We start from the raw sequence: 26,236 nt of genomic DNA, 5'->3' as shown, positions 1-26,236 counted from the left end.
AGTAAATTTCCCTAAGGAAATATTGGTATTCATTAATAATATTAACCAGCCAATTATCACATAAGCTAGTAATTTTTTAATTATTAGATGTAATTTTTTGGCTGTAACACGGGAAATTTCAGCTAAATTTTAAATTTTAATTTATTTTAAGTAATTTTTTTGAATAATTTTATCGAATCACCTTGGACATTATGAAAATACGACGAAATTTAAGCAATTTTTTAAAGGCTTTATAATGGGATTTCCAGTTAGAAAGTCAAAGAATATTGCTTAATCTTAAAATTTAGAGGTTTTTTTATGAAATTTTCTTAATGTCCTGGAATTTCAAAAGAGAAACTTATTTTAAAATAATGAAAATATCAAAATTTTCTTAATTGCCCAATAAAATCATTCTTTTATTTTAAATATAAGGAACCTGTAAAAACGCATAGGGTAACAGCAACATATCCAAAATATGTTTAAATGTTTTTATAATTTCAAATAAGGGCCATAATTTTAGACTATTTCAATATCATATCAAATAATTTCAATTATAAAAATTGAATAACATTGTTTTTATTTTCGCCACATGTTCATAAAAATATTATTTAATATTGTAATATAAATACATCATATACACACATATGTATATACATATATAATTTGGAAACAATAAATTTTAATAAATAAAAATATATTTGTCATAATTTTCTAAAATATTCGAACGTGATATTTTGAAATAGTCGGTAATAATTTATTTATAAAATTCGTTTCATCTCATTTTTTTCTTTTTTACTAAAATACCATTGGGAACATTGTATACATTATTGTAATTTAGAAAATGTTATACATATATATATATACATGAATAAAATATGTATAAGTATATGGAAAAATTTATAATATTTTCGCGGAAATAAAAGAAGCATATAGGCAGGCAGCTAAATGTTATATAATACGAAATATGGTACGGGTATATGCAAGGAAATTTTCATTTATTATGAGAAATATTATTTCAAACATATTATAAAATCTGTTAGATGTATGATTAAGTGTGACAAGGAAATAAGGGAAATGACCAATTTTTCATAAATATTTAATGTTCATAATATATATTTATAAATAAATATTCATATGTAGGGTTGTAAGTGAAAGTTTATGAAAATTTCCCCCATATTTCAAATATTTTATAATTTATGTTTAACATACACAAGTTTTACATATTATATTAAAGAGTAAAAAAAAATGAATTTTTTTAGGATAACAGCATAGTAACATATTGAGCTTAAAATGCTTATGTTATTAAATTTAAATTCCTGAAAAGTTTAGACTTCGGAAAACCCTTACCAATAACAATATTAAAATAACTAGAATTAGAATTTTTAGTGCGGCCAATAATTCACTGATCACTATGTTTGTTGATTTTAATAAAAAAATATTTTAAAATTGTAAACATTTTGGAAAACAATTAAGTACAATGAACAAAACAATTTGCTTGTTATTGAAAATAGCTTCTTCGCTGTAAGTGTAGTAAAATATTTGAAACTTAATGATATTTTAAAAAAAGTTCTTCTTCTTAATTTCTTCATTTTGAAAATTTTTTACATAATGTTATATTAACCCTTTCGTTACGGCCTTCTAGCAAGTACTTTCCGATTTAACAAAACATTTTAAAATATTTCAGCTCCGAATAAGGGATTAGAGTGAATACCCTGGTAGAAATATGCACATATATGTACCCCAGCAGTGCGTACCAAAATTGAAAATAAATTGGCAATAAATTCCCTATGACAAAAAACTCAAATAAATTCTTTATTATTTTCTCAGTTAATATAAAAACTTATCAGTTATCAGTAAGTTTCGGTGGCTCATACAAATCATCACTTGCATCTGAAAAACAACTTAAGTTTGTTCCATCATTATCATCTTCACATATATCACTCACAAATTTATTCACATTCATAATAGTAAAATTATTAGTAAAATTACTAGTAAAATATTGCTGATACGCACATGTACTACGAGTAAATTAACACAATTATTCGTAGAAAAAACAGTAATTTTTATAATTGCCCTAACTGGAATATAAAAAAAAAAATATTTACCAATAATAAACGACGTTCATATATTATTTTGCACTCTTGAAATACTTTATTTTAATATTATTTATTTTATTATTGATAAAAATGAGTAATGTTCAACCTCTTCAAGATATACACTATACAACTTTTATGATTTCAAGGCAACTTGCCTTTACAGCTGTTTATTAAATGGGGAATTCACTTCATATTTGATTTGACTTAAATTTCAAAAAGTTATGGTAAACATTCCTGTCAGCTGTACGGAAAGGGTTAAATTTATTTATATGTAACTTCATTTTTCTATAGAAGATTACATATAGTGAGTAACATATAATAAATGTAAATATACATTTAAAAATAATTACATATAATGCATTATAATATAATGTGCCTAAAGAATTTTATAAAACTTTTTCCTTTAAAACTCTTTTCGTTTTATTTTTTTTATTTTAAAAAATATGGTTATTGTATATAATATCATATGATTATTATTATATTATATACATTACAAATATATTATATATAAGTATAATGTATACATGATAGCAATTAACATTATTATATATAGTATTAATTAATTCACTTCTTATACACTAATCCTTTAATTGTTGAAAATAAATGCATATGCTTTTACTTAAATTTCATATAATGTAATCCATACATGTTACATACATACATATATATGTACGCATATACTATATAGAAAAATTTACTTTATAAAAATGTAAAAAAAAAATTAATTCATGTATATAATAATGTAGATAATGTTCTAAGTAATTGTATAAGAATTAAAATGAAAAAGAAAAAAAAAATTAATCTTTATTAAAGTAATAAAAAAAAAAAAAGAATTTTTTAAGCCTATTTTATTCAAGGATCTTTTATATTCATTTTAGATATCCTTATAATTAAAAAAAAAAAATTAATTTTCCACTGTTTTTTTTTCACTTATTTTTATTTAATGTTTCTGATGCAAAACATATGCTTATATTCGAAAGGCATATTTTCTTACAAATTTAATATTAAAGAGAAAAATTATTAAAAAATCTTTAAACTCAAAAATTAAATATTTTCATATTGAATATTTTTCGTTAACATTTTAAAATTATAATATTTTCCAGAAATAAATCATTTCACAATTTGTAAATCAAAAGGGTAGCCATTTATTTTTTATTACAATAAAATTCAATTAATCTCAATAACTACTTTCATCACATAAAATTACCGACTACCGTTGAATTTTTGAAATTAATTTTCTCTCTCTAAAAAAAAAAAATTGGAATAAAATTACTTTGACCATTAATTCTCTGTAATATTGTGAGAGCATTCTTATAATTTTCTCCATAGTCTTTTCACTTTTAACAAAAATGATAAATTTAAAATATTATGTAGTTTTGAGTTTTTCATAATAGTGTTACTGTTAATACTTATTGCTTACTCAATTTTTTTCCAAAATATTCTTACTCATTTTACCAGTTTTTGATGATGTTTTTATCATACTTGAAATAATCAATTTTTGAGAAATTTCCCATATATATTACACTACCAACATAATATTCTTCTCTATTATTATATTTTTCTCTCATTTATTAATATAATATATTATAATTTCCTGATTAAATTGAATTAATTTTTAAATAAAATCTGTAAACAAAAAATAATATTAATTAAATTTTAAATATTAATTAATTTTTTTTGTTTTGTTGGAATTTATTTACAGATATCTGATGATGATCGAATGAGTTTAACGACTGCCGTCTCTGACGAAGATGACGGGGAAAGTGTCATGGCGTCACCATATAAAGCAAAAGCAACCGGAACAGCTGCATCATCATTTAATTGTACTGGTGCTGTACGTAAAGCTGGGTAAGTTATTTCATATACATATATAATTTCTTCGTAATTACCAGTCCAATTTATTGTGACATTTTTGCGAAAAAACATAATTATAATTTTGGATTTTTTTAAATTTCAAAAAATTTAATGAATTTTATATTAAATTTAAAAGAAAATTTAATATAGATCCTATATATACCACAACAAAAATTACAATTCAATTTACAGAAGATATTTATTTGTATTATTGTATACCCTTCAAGAGATTTGTTATTAAAAATTCTTATTAACAATATTGCTCATTTCCGCTAAAAGAAAATCGAATTTTCTTCGCTAAAATGCCTTATACACAAATTATCTACCAGAATCTTGAAAATTTTTTTGCTCTTAAATTAAAATTAAAAAAAAATTTCATTAACAATTTTTAAAAATGCCAAGATTTAAGGACTATACTCTGATATTTAAAATTTTGTTTTTTAAAAAACCACAATAATTCATCATTCTACACAAGTGATTAGAAGCTCATTTTTAATTAAATTTAATTATTTTCATACTCTATCTTTTAAATACACTTGTGTACTTGTAATAGTTATGGCAGGAGCATGATCACAATGCTTGCGATAATGTCTTTTGTACACTTGTGCTTTCCACGTATAATTTTGCTTTTTTCATAATTACATAACATGAAAAAAATCTAAAACCTTTCCCCTCTTCCAGAATAATAAATTAATGTTGCTCTTTTTGTTATTTATGAAATAAAAAATTTAATTAAATAAAAAAAAATTTTTTTTTTTTAATTTTAAAAGATTTTTTAAATTGAAAGGACAATATAAAACTTTCTTCTTACATAATATTTATGCATGCGTATATTCGCAATGTTTAAAAAAAATGAAAGATGAAACAAAAAAAAAAAAGAAAAATCTTAAATTAAATAAATTAATTAATTTTCTTTTTAGTTCCTTATTAAAACTCGTTACTTACAATTATTTTGAATATAATTTATAATATACAGTGGTGGAATATGAAAATTTTACATTATCAAAATTTTTTTTTTATATGAAAAATTTAGTTGATATCCCCTAGGACTACTAGAGCAACTAAAAATATGCAAAATGCATTTATTAATGTTATCTGACCAAAATTGGAAATTAAATTGAACAATTCAAAGCAATTAAAACAATTTTACTCACAATATTTTAATTAACTTCTTCGAAAACACCCTAAAAATTTTAAGTAATTTTCATTTGATATTTCTTTTATTAAAACTCAGTGCTTTGCGTCAAATTTAACATAATTCGGCAATTTGAAAAAATGAAGAAATTTTTGCTTTCCAACATGTGCCATGGAAAAATTTCCTCAGAATACAACCAAAAACTTCTAAGCAAACTATAATTAATAATCTAAGTAAAAAAATAATTAATCCATGTTATAACATGGAATCTTGAAGAAGATCTGGAATATTTATGAAACTGCTTGTAATTGAATTCAATAATGAATTTTGTGCTTTGGCAAAGTCCGTTTCAAATGATCACACAAAAGTTCAGTCTCTTAAATAAAAACGCCTCCCTCCAAAATGTCTCACAACTATCATGCTCAGAAGAATCGAACCCTAAACTCTTCTTTCACAATACATAAACTGTCTCTATAACATCACAATTCCTCATTCGTAATTATTTAACATTACTGTATATCATACTATTCTTATGATAAAATCAAAGGCAAAAAAAAATTATTAAATTTCATTCATAAGAAAAAGAAAACAAAACAAGAAAAAAAATAATAATATATTGCCATACAAATTATCCTTCGCTCCCGATTTCTAGCTATCAAAAAAAAAATTTTTTTTTTTAAACAAATAGAGAAAATAATAAAGGAAAAACACAAGAAAAACCAAAAAATAAACAAAAACAAAATTCAAAATCAGCAATTAAATTGGGTTAAAATAAATATTTTAATTTATATGTGTGTTTGTATGTAAATGACGTTTTCTTAACAAAAAATTTTTCACAAAGCAAAAGAAACAAATAACAGAATAAAATCCTTTCTAAACAAGAAGGATAATAATAACAAAAATAACAAGAAAATTCTCTTTATTTCTCACAATTTTACTTTATTTTTTTCTCATTTTTCTTCTTTTTTATTTTAAATTTTCATTCTTGTTTAATTAAAAATTTTCAATTTCCATAAAACAAGAAGAATAACGAAAAAAATAACAATAATAACTATAAAAGTATAAGTAATCTTCTTTTTTTTTGCCTGTTTTTTTTCCTGTTCGTCTTATTTTTTTTTTATCCCTTTAATCCTTATAAATATATTTTTTACGCGCCTTTTGATATCTTAAATATAATAATAAAAAAAAAACAAAAATCCTTTGAAAAACAAAAAGAAAACAATGTTTTTTTTTTCATAATTTTCTTGTCTTTTCACCATTTTATCCTTTTTGTACAGGATATTTGGAAAAATAAAGCAGAAACTTAACACCTCTTGTATATAGAGAGAGAAAATAGCTAAGAAAATATTAACAATTATACACAACTACACAACCAAAAATTATAATAATATTAAATTTATAAAAACTAAATACCGAAAAGGACCTTACGTATTCCAGCATCATAAAAAATATTTCTACTTTAAGGACCTTACGTATTCCACCATCACAAAAATAATATTTCTACTTTAAAATTTTGTTTTGTTCTCTTTGTTTAATATTATTGTTGTTGTGTTGTGAACCTTTAAGACCCTCAATTAGCAAATAAAGCACACCCTCTTCGTTTTTAAAATGTTTTAAATTTTTTTTCGTTTTAATTTTTATTTTATAAATTTACTTTGGTATTAAAAAATCGAGTTCTCTTGGTTTTAAAACAAAAGTTTTTTTAAAGGATTTTTGGGAAAATTTGTGTTCTTCATTTTTATATAAAAATACTAAAAATATCCCCGTACGGGTATATTCAACAATTTGTGTATTAAAGGCAATAACAAAAATTTCTTCAATTTCATTTAAATCCAAAATTAATAACCAAGAAATTAAATAAATATCGTGAGCGTCTTAAACATGATTGCTAAGATTTTCTTTACAATATTATAAAGAGGTTTTGATCAGTTTTCAATTTACAGAGGAAATTCTCTCAGAAATTTTTGAACATGTGTAGTATCAAATTAAGCCCCAGCAAAATGCTTTCAATTCTGTTAATAATTTTGTTCAATAAAAATATTATTAATTTTATTGTTAGGCAGAGCGTTAATGCTGTCTTGTAAAGAAACATTCAAGGAAGAGAAAATGTTTTGCTTTGATTTTTTGTAATTGAGAATATTAAAAAATATTTTCATTTATTATGAGAGATCGTTCTTAATATCTCCATTAAATTTTCTCAAATACTTGAGAATTTTATGATTAAAATTAAAATTCTAGTCGTAATCAGAAAAACAAAATATTACTCCTGTTAGTTCTAGATTATTTGAGTAATTTAATTTTTTGAAATCCAAAATACAATTGAAATGTTTTAGTATAATTCAAATGAAATATAAAAAATTTCTTAATCAAATTTACTGTTTACCACAATTAATATATTGAGTTCACTATTATATCAAAATATCTACTCTAAAACTCAAATTATTTATAGCTTCAAAGCCATAGATTTTTTTCCATTTCACACCATGTTAATTAACTGAAACTTAAATCAAATAGTAACTTTCATAACACAAGTCATCATAAATATTCATGAAAAAAATTTTTAATAGAGAATTCTTAAATGTAAGAAACTTGTATGAATTAAGAGCTCGACTAATTCATACACTAATGAGTTGCATATATTAAGCATAAGAATTAATTTGAATACAAAAATTTTTCAAAAACATTTTATTTAATTAAACTTTTTGCTCTTGAATTTAACCATCTTCTTTATGATTTTTCAAAAAATCAAATCTAGTTATAAATATTATACAATATAGTTTATGTTATGTACAAAATATTATAAGTATACATACATGCATATTCCATATATCCTGTAAAAGGAAAATGGAAAAACGGGAAAATCGTAACTTTCATTTCTTATTATAAAACTTAATCATTTTTTTTTGTTTTCCTTTTCATTTTATTTTTATTATTATTTTTCTTTATTCAATGTTATTTTTTCCTTACATATATTTTGGTTATGTTTTTTGAAAAAAAGAAATTTTACTGACTTATTTAAATTAACTTTTGGACTTTATTAAACAAAACAGAAAAAGAAAAGGAAGTACAATAATTTACGCTCATATAAATCGAGAACAATTCCCGTATCTCCTTTGAATTCATTTTATTTTTTCTCTTCTTTTATTTTTCATTTTTGCCCCTTTTAAAAAGTTCCCTATTAATTTTCTGCACAGTATTATTATAAGATTTTTATTAAGACCTTTTAGTTAGTATACTCGTATTTAAATGTTTTCGCTCTTTTACATCATGAAAACTCTATTATCTTTTTTCCCTCTTATTTTATTTTTATACTTCTCTTTTCATTCTCCTAAAATCATCTCATTATAATTATAGTGATTTTAGAATACTGTTATATATTATTATACATTTATACAGTTCGGCAGATCAGAGTCGCTCGCAGAGTAAAAATTACATCTGTAAAAAAGGTTATAGAGAAGGGAATCACTTAAAAATTCATATAAGAGTGAGATAGTTTATATACATTTATTAATAATAAATTAATAGTTAGATATCAGCTGATATTCAGTTGATGAGATATAATTGCTGAGACAAATTATTACCCTTATTGTGCGTATAACTAGTACCCTAGATATTAAAAAGAACATAAAAAGAATTGAATATGACCGTTTTTAAAATGAATTTGCATTGAATGATATGGAGTTTAAGTGGCTTCCTTTGAATAAGAGTTTGATCTTTTCAATATCGACGCTTTCACGAGAGGGGCGCAAACACACCTCTTCTTGGGCAAGAGCCCTTTTGCGAAATTCGACCACACATGATTCGAGGAAAATTAATGAAAGATATGGGAAGATGGCGTTCAGAGCTCTGGGGGGATCTTCCAGGGCTTCGACAGGCTAAGGAGCTTCTTGGAAATTATGACCAGGGACGGTTCGGGAAAATAATAAGGCTCACATTAGAAGGCTTGGCCTAGAAAGTGAAGATGTCCATTCCATATTCTAAGGAATCCTTTATGAAATTCATTTTTCTGGTAGTCGTATTTTGTCCATTATCGGAATATAAAAACCACGTCTGTCTCGATATTGTTTGTAAATTCTACTATCTATTTCTATTTAAAACATGGCACGGATTTCATCTGGAGGCATCTTTATACTTACCTACAACTCTTTTAATATCTTTTTTTTAGATCTCAAAATTCTTATATTTTAAACAACTTTCTAAGTTTTTGTTTTTTATTTTATATTTTTTAACACAGTCTCTCCTTAAATATCATAAAGTATAACATTTATTTACTGCAAGAGTAAAAACAAGAAAAAAAAAATTAAATATATTTTTTAACTTTTCCTTTTTGAAAAATTATTATAAACTTTTGTTTTATTTATTCATTTTTGTGTTTGTTTTGTTTTAATATTCTCCACCTGTTTGTATCCTGCAACCTGTTTATAAAATGAAAAGGATTCATACATTTTTTTTTTAGTTTCTTCCTTTCATTTAACATTTTTATTTACTTTACTTTAGTATTTACACTTTTACTTCTATAATATTATAAAAATTATATAATTTACATATATTATTAAAATTTTTGTTATATAACTTATTGTATATTTTAAATTTTCTATTATTTTTTTTTTTTTTTGTTTCTTGTGTTCCAGATTTTTATCAGTTAAAAAATGGTTATTGCGTAAAAAACATCAAATTGAATTGGCTAGAAAACGTGGCTGGAAAGGTTATTGGGTATGTTTAAAAGGTACAACATTATTATTTTATCCATGCGATTCACGTGAAGGTAGATCTGTTGAAGCAGCACCAAAACATTTAATTATTGTTGATGGTGCTATTATGCAACCAATACCAGAGCATCCAAAACGTGATTATATATTTTGTTTAAGTACAGCATTCGGTGATGCATACCTATTTCAAGCACCATGTCAGGTAAGTGTTATATTTAAATATAAGTGTTATACACATATATAAAAAATATTATAATTGAATGCATTTAAATTGAATTATAAATTAAAAATAAAAATATTATGTAATTTTTATTTTTAAATGCATATAGGTATTTTTATTTTTATAAATATTTATATATAGAGAATTATATAACACATATAATTAAAAAAAAAATTTAATTAAAAATTTATTATTAAAAAAAAAAGAGAGGAAAACCTTGATAAAAGTTGGTAATAACGAAAATATTAAAATTTATACAAGTGTATAAAGGAAATTGAAAACTTTATTTAAAATTTTCAACAATATTGGTGATAGATTTTGTTTTTGTATAGGTACTGTAGATTTTTAAGTGATTATTAATTTATTTTTTGTTATACAGATTTAATAAAAATTTTTTTTTTATAATTTCTAAAAGGTACTTAATAAAAAATATACTTGGAGTTTACAATTATTTTTTAAGTTTTTAAAATTTATTTTTTGTATGGAAAAAATTGGAAATTCTGCTTTTAGCTGCGACTATGAGTGAATTTGGAGAAGGTTTTTCCAAAAAAAATTGTATAAAATTCAATATGCAGGAATAGGCAGAGCAAATGTAAAAAATTTTTTAATACTAAGAGTTGGTCTAGGGGTGTAGTAATAATTTTCATTTATATTAAATTGCAAATATAGTGAAAAGTCTATGTTGTAGCACGAGCTTTCTTAGATTTATAGATATTTTATCAAACGGTTATACTCTTAGCGAAAATATATTCTGTTTCTGGCATTTTTTGTAATTTATTTGTGCTAACAAATTGTTCTAATAAATTTTTCGGACGAATTGAAATCTTTGTCTTTCTGTACTCCACATAGACTTTAAGATAAGACTTAATTTTTAAGATTTTCGGGAGCCTTAAAAACTCCTATTTTAACCACAAATGACCATTTAATAAATGTCTTCTTAAACTTACTAAAATTTTAAATATTTTTTTCGGAATCCCTTCATTTCTGGATCTATGACAGAGAAGTGATTTGAGAAAATACTTCCGGAATAAATTTTCACCAAAGACTTTACAACAATGGGGTTCAACAACGTCCCAATTACCTGGTTATCACATGTTTTGACTCTTAATACAAGTATTTTTTTTCTTTGCTTTGCAAAAGATTGAAAATTTGTTTTTTTTTCGTTACACCTTCCAAACTGACAAGCCTTTTGATTATTTTTCAATAAAATTTATGCCACATTTCATTTAGTTATTGTAATTACACGACATATTTAGTGTTAATTCATTATAAGCTTGCTTATCTACTTTTAATTCTATTATTTGAGTTAAAAAATAAGAAATAAATTGCTGGGAATAATTTAAGCGATGTATTGAGCCAAACTGAGAACAATAAGGCATCCATTATAATTCAGCATTAACTACATATTCCCCCTGCCCCCCCCCCCCCCCCCCTCACCCTAAAAAATTTCATTATAAGCAGCTTTCAAATTTCATTATAATACATATTTTGTATATACATATAAAATGTAGACATAATAATATTATATAACAAATATAATATATTCTGCATACATACATGCATTTTACTGTTCTGCACGGAGTACAAAAAAATGTCCTTCATAAAACTACACGTTTATTATTATTTTTTTTTTGGTTCAAACAGCTATGTAGCTAAAGTCATTGTATTAAAATATTTTGCTTTAAAAATTATTTGAGTAAGATTTGAAAAAGGAAAGGCAAAAAAATTATAATATAAATATCATATTTTTTTAAAATATAAAACACACTCACCTATACATACAACCGTATATGTATAAAAAATATTGCATTCTTCTGAATTTCAGCATCTTATTCTTTTTATCCAATACATACAATTCTTGAATTTGCCTTCCCTTTTTAACTCTCGCTATATAAAATACCATGCAGAATTTTTCTGTGTGACAAAAAATTTGCTATACAAATAATTCTAAACCAATTATTAAAAAGGACGAAAAAAAAATTGAAATTATTATTCCATAATAAATACAGTTATTTAAAATATTATGTTTTTTTTATATTTTGTTTTTTTTTTTTTATTCGAAAAAGGACATTTTTGCATTTTACAATGCCAACATTTTTTTCTTCTTTTTTTTTTAAATAAATGCATATAAATTTAATAAAAATAAAATTTAAATATAATAAATGTGTGTGTGTATGGCTGTGTTTTTGTTGATAAAAATTTATGAAATATTATCAAGGATATTTTTTTTTCAAGAATTTTTGGGTTTTTTTTTTTAATTGGTGTGTGTAGGTAGGTAGGTATTGGTTGAATTGGTATTGCATTTAAAAAATGTGTCGGTATCTGCGATAATGTAGTGAAAAATTGAAAGAAATATGAATTGGTAAAATTTACCGTTAATCCAAATGCCAATTGATAAAATATTATATATAGAGGAAGAATCAGCTTTTTATTTACTTCTGAGGAGGATTAAATATTTACATTTTTCTTAATTTAATGAAAACTCTCATTCTAGAGCAAACAAAATCTCTCCTTAACACAGCAAATGTAATCCGAAAATTATATTTAGTATGCGAAATACTTATTTTGGGGGAAATTCAATATTCTTTGAAAAAAAAAAATTTCCAACTACTTTTTCTTAACCTTTACTTAATTTATAATTACATGTTACCAACCAATTACATATGTTTATTTCATGTGAAGTAGAAACTCTATTCCTGATCATAAATATTTAGGAAGACCAAGTTTACGCCGCCAAAACTTTGTTGTAAATTGACAAATCTTTTATTTTCAATATACAAATATTTTAAATTCAAAACTTCAACTGTAATCATAGCAAAATCATGATATTATTTAAGGTGTGCCCCTAAAAGTATGCAAAATTAAAATTAATTATAATTATATATTACTAAAAAATTTAACGAGTTTTATGTCATACACATACATATTCGGCTCACACAATATATTTTATCAAAATAATTTGATATTCTCACAAATTACATAAAAAAAATATATAATACATAAATATGCATATGCACGTATATACGTAATACCAGAGCCCTAAACTTGCATATTCATATCTGCATAATATGTATGTACAACAAACTAATAATAACAAAAAAAAAAAATAAAAATAAAAATGAATTCGTAGGGGTATAGCCTTCAAAGTAAGGATAAATTTATTCTATAGCAAAATACGAAAGAAAGCAAAAATGAAAAAAAAAAATCAAAAAATAAAAAGAAATCTGAAAAGGTCTCTCTAGTCTAAATTATTATATTGCATAATTTTTCCCTTAAGTTATCTTTATTCAGTGGCATTTTTATGTATATTCGTTCACATGTATATATAGAAGTATGCACATTATATGTGTGCTTATAATGCAAGGTATTGCAAAAGAAAATATAGGTAAAACTTATAGTATTTAGTTATTCAGTTGCATATTTTAAATAGCTGCACTCATAACATACATATAAATAAGAAAAATGAACATATGTTTCAAGTTTAGACTTTAAAAAAAATTTTTTTCTATAATATTAAGAGTATATAGCTACATACATTAAGAATTATAACAGATAGGGTGAATAATATTGGCGCACAGTTAAACAAATATTTTTTTATATCCATGTAAATCGTGCACATTGTACCTATATGGATGTACTAAGAATTAATATGGTAGTAAAAAAAATATATGGGTTAAAATAATTTGTTTGGAAAAAATTTTTGATTTTTTGAATTTATAAAATATAGGAAAAGAAATATGGGAATAAGAAGGGGTTAAAACAATCCATAGCTGGTTGCAGTTACCACGAGGGAGATGATTCCCTGCTCATATCTCTTTTTGGAAATCCACAATGTACAATCAGGGTTCAAATGTTAATATACTAAAAAAAACATGGTAGTAGAGTTCTATTAGGACAATAATAATAAAGCCAGTGATTATTATTGAATTTATTATTTTAAATAGTTTAAATTATTTGAAAATATAATATTTTTCAATAGAATATCAATTACTTAAAATGCAAACTAAAAAATCTACTGCGTGCCTTCGTCACCTATTGAATATTCACAAATATTTGTCAGGAATGCTATGATATCAAGATGAAGAAGCATGTGGGTCATGCCAACTGCGAAATCCACGCTTTGGTTTCGACAAGGAGACATACTTTGAGAAGATTGCGAGAGCCCTAGAAGAGGTGTGCTGTGACTTATCCCAAATTCAATAACTATATAATTTATATAGTATGTGGTTCCCTGTCTATAGTACTCTATACCCATATATTTATTCCTTTATGGTGGTTCTTGAACAAGCTGACTTATTTTTTTTAAAATCAATTACTTTATGTTCTTAATTATAGCTAAATAATTTTTGGATATTATAATTTGAGTGTTATAAATTGCAGTTGGATTTTATAAATTACGTTTTTGGGTACATGTTCGTTTATAGCATTGCTATAAAATTTTTAACCTTTGATCGAATTTTTGTATAGTTATACCAATTAATATAATTTGATTTAATCCTCATCATTCACTCACAATTTATTTTAGAATATTTTATACATATATATATATTATATAGGATTTTAGATAAATTTTAATGTAAATTAAAAATTTTTATTTCTAAATCTTAAAAAAATGTAATGCAGATATACGGCAAGATTTACATATACCAATTTTTTTATTAAATATATTAGAAATTATTTTTCAATTTTTTATTCGTATAGTTATTTGGATTATTTAACCAATAACAGTATCCTTGCCTTTGTACATAATCATAAATTTATATATGATTGTATATTTATATTGTACATACATGTATACACAAAATAATAATAATAACAACATAATCTTAAATATATTCAACATTCATTGTCATATACATTACAAATTTGTATGCAATTCAAAAATAATATGCATTACCTATATAATATTGTGTAGTATATGAAAGCGTATATGACAAGGATAAAAATATAAAGAAAAAAGTAGAACATTGCCCGCAGATATTAAAGCGTTTTTGAAAAAAAAAACATCCAGCATGTTAGTTTTTCTTTTCTTTTTTCTCTATCCAGTTGCTCTGCTCTATTCATTCATTCATTTTTAAATTTTTTAAGGCTTAAACATATTAATATAAATAAAAATACGTGTAAAGAAAACCTCGCCCTTCAGGATACGAAAAACAAAAAAGAAAGCAAAAACAAAAAATAAACAAGCAATGAATTTTCCTTTCTCTTGTTGTTTTTTTGGGGGGTTCAAAACTCATATACAAAACTATAATATTACGGTTATGTAAAAAAATTTTGTAAGCCTGTGATATAAAACAAGAAAAATTTCAATAGATAGATAGATGAAATTAAAAAAAAAAAAAAAATCATAATGCCCTCTGGTTACCATGTACAAGCATATTATTATGCTCTCATACATGTAAGTGAAAAAATATTGAACTGAAAAAATAATGACAAAATATGAAATGAGCTATACACAAAAACAAGTTGAAAAAGCTAAAAGTAAAACGAGGAAAAAAAGGACACACAAGAATCAAAAGTAATGGTTTAAAAAATTTGTATTTTTGTAATTATCGCATATAACACAAAACATTGGACATTGAACAAAACAAAATTCAATCAAAATAAAATAGAGAAAACAAAAATAAGAAAAATAGAGCAAAAATGTGTTACAAAAGACTTCCTTCGCAGTTATACAATATGTCAGTAGTTTTCCTTTTTCCCATTTTTTATTTTTGTTTTATTTTTTTGGAAAATGTTGTATGAAATATTTTTTTCCCCCAACCAAGCATTCATAGAGTTTTCAATGTTTTTTATTTTGTTTACAATTACTAAAACAAGAAAATAATAAATGTGTGTGTGTTTATGCTTGCGAATATTTAATCTAAATTAATCTGATTTTTAGTACAAGCAGAAGTAAAAGCGTTAAAATTAGAGAATTATAATATTGAAAGGCAGATATATTTAAAGTTATTCGTTCAGATATTTTATTCTCTTAATTATTATTCAAAGTAGGAGTCAACATGAATAGATTTGACTCTTACTAAAAAATCTAAATCACCAGACCTCACAATTTATCAACAAAAATTAGGCTTATATGTACATTTTATATTCGCTGTACATAAAAATCTGAAATTTTCCAAAAATTTTCACAATATTCACAACCCACATATTCATAATTTTAAAATTGTTGTCGTTTTCCCAAATTATTATTTAGAAACGGAATGACAGTCTACGAAATGAGAAACAAGGAGATCGATCATATTCCTACATTAGTTAAGCTACCAAATTCCTGACCTACTGTCCGAAAATATTATATGTTATATGAGCGCTTATGATTTTTGTTACATTTTTTCTTGTGTACATTCAAAAAAATATGCTGGGTAAATATAAAAATCGCTACCATTTAACATGGCATTTTTTTCTCTTATCTTATTGGAATACTCAAGGGAAACCCTGTATTCAATTGAAATGCCCTAAAAAATTCAAGAAAGCAAGAAGATAATATTTAAAATTCTCAATGTAAATGCTTTTAATATTACTAAATATAAACTATGATAAATATTTTTTTAAATTTTTACTAAATTAAGTGAATTGCTAAATGTCTTTGTTCTGCTCTTTGAAAAAAAATTAACTAGTGTTCTTTTCCAGTTCTAAGAATTGACAACCAAATTTAGAGGACATAAAATTTTGCAACTAAAATTTATATACGATATTCTAATGAAGACACTCTAAAAAAATTCGTTCTAAGAAACACAGAAACAAAAAACTTTTTCACTAACTTTTCAAGCCAAAATTTATTTATTAAGATTTTTAAAAGTTTATTAATAATGTTTAATTGGTGGTTGATTTTGTAACCTTCATTTTGTTATATAGTATTTGTATACTACGTATATAATATTTGTATGTGATCGCAAGGATACAAAATACAAATTGCACAAAAGATAAAATTTTTTACTAATTGCACAAAGCAGTTAGTACACACAGAAAATATTAAAACATGAGAGAAAATATAAAAACAAAGTCAAAAAAAAAAAAATGTAGGTTAAATGAAAAGCAGAAAAAAAAAAGAGAACGGCATAAAAAGAAGAGAAAGATTGCATTCTTTTGATTAATTTTTTTTTTCTGTGTTTTCTCTTTTTTGCAAAAATAAAAGCATAGCCGGTCAACAAAATAAAAAAGTAAAATAATAATAAATAATTTTTATATTATTAAAAAAAAAAACAAAAAAAAAGAGGTTCTAATTAAAAGAGCGAATTTTTTTTTTTTTCATTAATCACAGGATCACAAGACTCAAAAAAAGTAAAATAGCGATAATAATGCTTTAAAATTAATGATGAGTAAATTTCGTTTAATTAAATAATGCTTACCTATATCGTACACTCAGCAATAGTGCTGAAAATATGGTACCGAAAGATCTCTAATTCAAATTTTGGCAGGGCTGAGAGAAAATTTATCCAATATTGTTTGGTTTATTATCAAAACTTAGAAATATAGGTGAAAGTTAATAATATTTTAAAAAATAAATACAAAATAAGAAATTTCCCACCATAAATGCCCACAATATTTAAAATTACATTAAGCGTTCTTCCGAAAACTACATATTATATCCACTCAGATCAGTGACTGCAAAAAGCCATAGACGACTCATGTCCTATAATTACGTGATTCTCATTTTCACATAAAAAAAACTGCACAATTCTACAGAATGTGTTCAATAATAAAATTATTTTTTAAATAGAAAATCTTAATGTAAACAAAATATCAAAAAAAAATAATTTTTTTACGTATAAAATTTAGGTGTGTATGATAATACAAGCTGGAGACCTTACTATATAATTCGATTTTTTTAAAATGATTTTCAGAATGATTTGCAGAAATGGAAACGTTTTTTACCATACAAATTGATTATTGCTTTAATACCGAACATGAAGATCAAATTACATAATAAAGCCCCAGGAAAAAATATTTCTAATTTAATAATTTTTAAGATCTATAACCCATAACATTGTAATAGAGTAAACTCAATTAAAAAACATTCTAGTTCTTAATCATTTGAATTATAATCAATCATATTATAAGGCTACAATTAGAATTATGGTTTCAATAATGAAATTTCACTACTATAGGACACTACAATTTATATATTATGTCGCGCTTATAAGTTTTAAATAAATAGAAGAACGTTTTCTCTCTCTTATATATACGAGATTTTATTGCTTCCGAATAAAACTTGTATACAATTGTATAACTTTTCTAATTATAATAACGAATTTATCTTTTTTATAATTTAAAGTCCTTAAAGGATATACGGTTTACATCATAAATAATAAAAATATTATATATGTATATTTATATTATAATTTTCTAGAGTTTAACTTTTATTAGATTTTTACTTTTATTGCTTTTTTTTTTGTCATTTTTGTAACTCTTTTCCACCTAATTCTAGGTAGATAATTTAGTTTTCTAATAAATTTATTCAAGTCACACACCTAGTTTTCTATATTATTCTAATTTTGTACCTGTAAATTAATGTACGTATACCTGTAAACTTTATGATATAATGCGCCTTGTTTCCGTTTTTAATAATAAAAACAAAAAGAGGCGAAAAAAAAATCAAATGAAAAAAACTTATGAGTAAATTAGAAATGAGCTATGAAAATACCCGTATGAATAACAATTTTTTTTTTTTAACACAACAAAAAATAAATTGCTTTATTAAGGAAAATGATAGTAGTGTTTTAGAGAAGAGAAAAAAATTTAACATTGTCTTGCCATAAATTTGATTAGAATTTAAAGTAATTAATTTTAACCCTTTAAGCCCTAAAAATGTATATATTGTGTTCAAAATTATCGAAATTTTTTTGGTATAAATTAAAATGAGTCAGCTAACACTACAAAACTGCTTGAAATAAAACATAATTGCGATATTTAGGGCGAAACAATGTAGGAAACAGCAAATTTTCTACATTTTATATTGTAAAATGTAATGTAAATGTACAATATAAAATGTAAACAATGAAAATAAAGAACGTCAACAATCACTTTCCTTAATAAAACAATTAAAGACAACCGAACAACAATATCAAAACGATGACATAGTGTGGAGCTATTATTTCATTCTCATTTCTGTTTACACAATCAAAACTTACTCAACTCGTTCCTCTCTTAATACTTTTATTGCTATTATTAATTTTTCTCTCTTTTGTTTCATTCTCTTAGAATTCTCTTAGAACTTTTAATTACCTTCTATTACTTTTTATTCTTAAAAATTTTTAATTATTTTAAAATTTTCGAAATTTCTTTAATTTCGCGTTTGGTCACTCCTCATCACAAATATTTTTAGTACATCTATAGGAACTTCAGCACAAACGTGTTTAAATTGACTAAATTAACTTTAAAAGCTCGACCCTGAGCATAAATGATACAATATCCTAATATCATTTTTATGTAGGTAACATATAAGTGTGAGACCAAATTTGTGACATGGCAGTGCAGAAATAAATTTTATGTAATGTATACAAAATAATGGTATACACAAATTCTTAACAGGAAGGAAAAATTATATTTTTCTTTTTAACACCAAATTTAAATTTTATACTAAATGTTATCTAAGTAGTTAGTAGAAGGAACCGGAACTAAAATAATAAATGAAAAGAACAAAATGGTCTAAAATAAAAATAAAGGACACAATATTTTTTTTCCTTCTGTTTTTGTTCTTTTGTTTGTTTTGTTATATAATAAAACTAAATTGAAAATTTTATGTAGTTTTTCCTCGTTTTCCTTATAATTTTTTGTATCTTTTAATTTCCTGTAATGTAAACAATAATTTTCTGATTTTATTTTTATTTTTGCCTCCATAAAATGTATGTATTCGAAATTTTCAGGATATTCATGATAACAGCATAGTAGAAGAAAATTTGAAAGAAATTTTAATCAAATTGTCATTTTTTTCTGTGTATGTTTTTCTTATTATACAACAATAATTTTCGTTTCCTTATTTTTCTATAATTTGTAACTTTAACGTATACGTGTTAATTTATTAGGCTAGTAAAATGTATGTATGAAATTTCGAAAAGGATATCATAAATAAGTAGGTAGACATGTTTTTAGTAATCATAACAATTAAGACAACCCTCTTAAATTGATAAACTACAGCAGCCTTTTAAATTAACAAGATTTAAAATATACAAAATTTATAATTTAGTTTAAAAAATAATTAAATATCCTTGAAAATTTTTAAAATCTCACAAATACGTTATGTACGTAGATTAATAATTATAACAAAATTTTCTTTAGTTATACTAGAATTTTTGGAGCCAAAAATGAATTTGAAATTTAAAGGATTTGCGTATTACAATAGGTGTCATAGTTTTGAGATTTTATAAGCCAATATCACAACACATTGGTCACAAAATAAAATGCTTTATATTTATGTATAAATAAATAGAGATTGATCCTAATATTGTTTTGCCAGTTTGGTTGACAACTCTTTTGTTTGACCATTCCAAATAAGATCCTTGTCATTAATAAATTATCCCTAAATACTTCAATTCATCTATTTTTTCCAATATTTCTCCATTATACTTGACAGTTACTTTTACCTTATTTAACAAAACTATTGTTTTCTTTTCATTAACACTTACCGTTAATTTATGTGAATTCATCCCAGGTTTTTATCATTTCCATATCACTATTGAAATTTTTTTTTAAATTTGTAGAAAATTATCTACATTATGGTATAGACCATAAATATGTCATAAATATAGACAAATTGTTTTTCTATAATAACTTGTATTTTGTAGAAGCTGTTGGCATTGCACGAAAACAAAGAAGGACCATCTTCTTTGTATAACATTTTATTCCAAATTATTTCTTGAACTTGTATACTTTCCACACTAGGTATACTATTGCTTATTTGCGAAGTGAGTTTGAAACCAATTTTACTCCCTGCCTTCAACTCGACATCCAAATAGCATTCTCACCAAAATACTCTTAAATCAAAGAATCAAAAGCTCTCGCTAGATTAAAGAATACTATATCAACTTTCTCTTTTTTGCTTACATCTCTATTATTGAAATATTATAACACTTCCCATTATTACGAAAAAAAATTTTCTTACCTTTAAAGTTAAAAATTCTCCTTCCCATTGGCAACATTTAAATTTTTTTTTTTTAAATTTCAAAAATATTTCATATGATTTTTAAATGATTACACATTTCTAACATATTATAGATTCAAGCAAAAAATAAAATTATCCTTTAAGGTAGGAAAAAAAAATTTCTTTACACAAAATGTCAATTCAAATACATAGAAAAGCCGCAATAATACAGGAAAAAAATAACATTTATGCATGTATTCTTTAACATGTTTATCTTGAAGATTATATTTTTGTACATACTTGTTTTTTTTTTTTCAAATAAAAATTACATTACCCAAAAAAAAAAATTTAATCCTGTATAGCTATATAGAATATTTTTCCTTAAAAAATTTTAATATTCTTGCATTTTTCCTCTTCCAAAAAAAAAAAACAAAATATTTTTACATTTGTAAAATTTTTTGTTATATTTTTTTTTTTATTCAAGTCTCAGTATCATGTACCTAACATGTACTTATATTTTTCGTTTACATAGAAAACATTATTATTGAGTTGTTAACTGATAAAATATTCATATAAAATGGTATACCACATACATATACATACATACATGCAAATATATTAACTACTAAAAATCTATTACAAAAATTGTATAACATATACAACATAATTTTAAGCTTAACACAACACTAACAATTTACATTACATTACAATAACATAGGATTTCTTCATTACATCTTACTCTCCATCACAAAATCACAACTCTACTCACTCTCTCTCCAACTTTTCAGAGCAAATATTATGCATGTAAATGAGTTTAAAGATTGATAATAATATGAGAACGAGAATTTCTCAATCCCAATAAAATATTAGCGCAATAAAATTTACAAAAAAAAAATTTCAGAATTGAAAATGATTTTTAAATATAACAACAACAAAATAAATAGAAAGAAAAACAAAAAAATGAAATGAACAACTTATTTTACTATTAGCATAATATTAAAAGTCTATTGTCATTAATATATTTCTCTAGAAACACTACAAAATATATGCATACGTATACATAGGTTAGGTAATGGCAATACCATAACCATCCGGTACCATAAAAATCCGGTCTTTTCCTATTCCGACTTTTTCAACCTGGCTCTAATGGATGGGAATTTCCCGGCCAAGGCTCTTAGTATTTACACTAAGAAAGTCAGTAGCTAGCCGGACATGATCACAGCGCACATGCTACAACAGTTTTCTCCATTTTTTCGTCACAGCAACTCTTACCGACATCGTTTGCAAGGTGGCTCATTCTCCTGGTGTATTTATCAATAAAACTGTGTCCGTTTATCGTCTAAATTTACGCCCAGCTTATTCATTTAATTTTACACCTTATAACCATTCTTAAAATTTCGCACACAAACGAACATAATTACTAATATTCTGTTAATTTGATTATGTGGTTACGAGTATACAGTATTATTGAAAAGTATTTTTATTATGGAATGTAAAATTTCGGAATAGATTGTAATATTCAGAAAATTAGAAAATTTTGAAAAAATAATCCATTATGTCAAGCAACACGACTGACAGTTTCTATACACTTTAATGGGATACTTTTGCCCGCATCAAGCAAATATTTTACTAAAAATTAACCAGATTTAATACAAAATTATTAAGTATGTACCACTAAAATAAAATCACAATGCAATCAAATAATGTGCTGACATCAAATTTTTCATAATTCAATTTTGAATTCATTCAATTCTATTATAAAAATTTTCTTAATCCTTAATTTTTCATATACACATTGACATAGGTGTATGATTATCATGTTATAAATGATGATGAATAAATTTACAATTTATATACATATTATGTATATCAGAAAAAACAAAATGGTATATAGGCACCTTATTTTTTTTTTTTTTTTGGAATATATGCGAAATCTATAATTTTACAAAATAAGAAAAATTTTTTTTACACAACATTTATCATAGCATGTAAATTTTTTTGCTCTTCTTTTATTATATTTATTCTTGTTCTTTTTCTTCTACTACTTAGATTTTTTTTAACAAAAAAGAAAAACAATAACAAGTTTTCAAGGTATACGCATACAATATGTCTTCACATTTCAATATACGTACATAAACATACTTACGTTATGTTATAATAATATTATTGTACACATATCCTTTTTATTAGAAATGAAAATTCTTAATTCTTTTTCATTACTCTTAGATATATGTTAGGTATATTGAATGAGTATACTGAGCAAAAACAGAAAAAACAGAAATGGAGTAAAAATAAGCTTAAGGCACACCGGGTTATTTCACAAAAAAAAAAAAACACACACACAATATTTCTCACATTATTTGAATATATAACAGGATTTTTACATAAATTTTAAAAGTATATCTAGTATATTGCATATATTAATACAAAAATGTATATACAATATAATAATATTGCATAATAGGTATATATATATATACGTGTATATCCTATATATACATATATAGGATAACATTGACATGTGGAAATGTTTACAAATTTCTTTTTTGTATTTGCACATTTTATAAATGTACAGAGGCGCAATACTCTCTGTATATACCCCTCTATAATATATTCATATATTTTACGAAAATTTTAACATTCTTACCTAAAACTACAATATTGGATTTATATAAGTTTGGTATATAATGTAGGTATGTACGTATATGAAAAAAAAAATTTTAGATTTTTAAAACCTTAGATTTTTTATTTTTTAAAAATAGAAGTAGGATTTTTTTTTTTTTTTTGTATTTTCCATTTTTCAGTAACAACATGCTGATTTTTAACAATTTTGTTTATTGTGCTCACTCTTTCTCTCACATAATTTTTATATACTAACTTGTAACTTTCAAGTTTTTTTTTTTTTTCTATTTTTGTTATTTTTTATGCTTTTTCTCTGCTTTTTAGTTCAAGGATAATACGACATATACTAGTAAAGGATTAAAATTTTGTTCTTGTTATTGTTTTTTTTTTTTTTGATACAAGAGATATACACAAAAATTTAAAAATAATAAAAGAAACATGAAAAAATACAATATTATATTTTGTTTGTTTGTATGTATGTGTATATATATACAGTGTATATTCATTATCCTTGATACCTTCCAGCATTTTTAGCGCTGTTTTACTTATAATATTTATTGAGGTTAGTTTTTTTTTTTTTCAAAAGACAAAAAAAAAAATGAAAACTAAAATGTTGTATGTAAAAATCCGACGGAATAATACAACGTGAGAAGAAAAATAACAAAACAAAAAATAACAAAAAAAAACAGAAAATCAAAATGCAGAGAAAATTATAACAGAAAAGGATTTTTGTTTTTTCTTGTTATTTTTTTTTTTTTTTTGAAAATATTTTTACAATAACAATGATTATAACAAAGCTATACTACTGCTACAAAAAAAAAAAATAAATTTATATCTGAAAAGAATAATAATGTTTTGACATATTTTGTTTTTTTTTGTTCTGATTTTTAATTTTTTTTGTAACACAATATCCTAGAATGTTGTTTTCATTTTATTTTTTCTGATTTTTACTAAGAATTCTAAAAATATAAATCAGGTTTTGTTTTTGTTATTGTTTTTTTATTTCTTTTTCTCTCTTACTCTACTCTCTACTAGTAACTACTACTACTAACTACTATATTACTGCTTGCTCTATATTAATTTAAATGCTCTTTGTTAATTCGTGTGACTTCTCTTATTTAGATAAAAAAAAAAATTTGGAGTACGAGTATAACAACGAAAACACAAAAAAAAAATTAATTTAAAAACCAGGACATTTGTAATAACAAAAGCATAAATATAATATTGTTTTTGTTATTGTTCGTATATACGTGAGTATGTTTGTGTTTTAAAGGATATTTTGATTCAAAAAACATATACTTAGTATGAATGTATATGTATATTATTTTTAAGCCAACACCCGTTTTATTATTTTAATATTATAATAGATTTTAAAGGAATTTTTTTCAAAAATAATATTTTATCTATAATATTTTTACAATATTGAATTGAAAATTGGAAAAAAAAAAACATGTTGCGTAAAACAAAAAATTAAAAAAAAAAAAATATTCGTGTGCAAACAGTGTTGCTAAGGTCTCTCAATAATAGCAGTTTAATTTGATAATTTTCTAACCTAAAAACTATTAATAATGGCCATAATTTAAAAACCAAACCAAATAATTTCTTTCAATATTTTAAATCAATTAAGAATAAAGTTGGGTCATACTTCAAGCAATCTTCCACATTATTTATTTAAATTAAATTTATTTATGATAGACCAAATTATATATAAAAATATTGCATATATTTAGGATGAGAAGAAAAAAACTGTTGAAAGAAGCATTAATATATTGATTGAATTGAACAGATAAGCAAGTGAATTATGAAAAATTATTACATATTTGGATTTTCACAATATTTACCGTTAGCATTCTGCATTTATAGAAATTTGGAAATATAAGCTATACTGCGGTAGAAGAAATTCATTACTACTTTTATGCATAGTGCTTTCATTAAAATAAATAGTAAAAAAAAAGTAACATTTTTTTGATTTTTTCAAGTGCTATAGTTTTTAAAATGGCGAACAGATACATAAAAAATTTTCTTCTGCGGAAATAAAGTTGAAGCAGAGATCTATTTATATATAAAATGCGTTCACGAATGAAAGGACTGACAAGCGGACTAACAGATAGAAGAACGGAATAAACCCTTTTTTTTTAAATTGGAAAAAACGTGATTGGACCAAAAAATTTAATTTTTATTAAATTTAAAGTTATACAGCTGAGTATTTTTTTTTTTAAATAATTTAGAATTATCTAAGATCACTTATTTTTACTCAAAATATTATGATTTGCAAACTACAAATCAGATTATTGAGAAGTACCTATTATATAATACTGCTCATACGATTAATATTAGCATTGAATTTCATTTAAATTATAGGCCAATATTTTGTTATTACCAGCTCATTATATTATTACAATAAACAATGAATCAATAAAATAACAAAAAATTACCCTATTATTTTATTTAAACCAATTTAAATAATTTACCTTTAGTTTCCCTTAAAAATTGATAGTTCGCTTTCCAGATTTGTATTAAACTATAATTTTAAATTTAAAA

The 26,236-nt window shown here is 23.6% G+C and overlaps 1 protein-coding gene across 2 annotated transcripts in view; it reads left to right on the top strand.

Annotated features, from left to right (window-relative positions):
- The first annotated feature begins 3,771 nt into the window (after positions 1-3,771).
- Positions 3,772-26,236, top strand: part of LOC129612790 (protein still life, isoforms C/SIF type 2) — a 279,580-nt gene continuing 257,115 nt past the window's right edge. For both annotated transcript variants that reach the window (XM_055526563.1, XM_055526562.1), the window contains exons 1-2: positions 3,772-3,923; positions 9,696-9,975. In XM_055526563.1, coding sequence (XP_055382538.1) covers positions 3,796-3,923; positions 9,696-9,975 — 408 coding nt within the window. In that variant the 5' untranslated portion in view covers positions 3,772-3,795. The remainder of the gene's footprint in view (positions 3,924-9,695; positions 9,976-26,236) is intronic.

Source organism: Condylostylus longicornis, unplaced genomic scaffold (assembly GCF_029603195.1).
Source record: "Condylostylus longicornis isolate FDR11 unplaced genomic scaffold, ASM2960319v2 ptg000077l, whole genome shotgun sequence".
In the NCBI taxonomy this organism is placed as follows: domain Eukaryota; kingdom Metazoa; phylum Arthropoda; class Insecta; order Diptera; family Dolichopodidae; genus Condylostylus; species Condylostylus longicornis.
The sequence above is the reverse complement of the archived record's forward strand: the minus strand, read 5'-3'. Positions and strand labels throughout refer to the sequence as shown.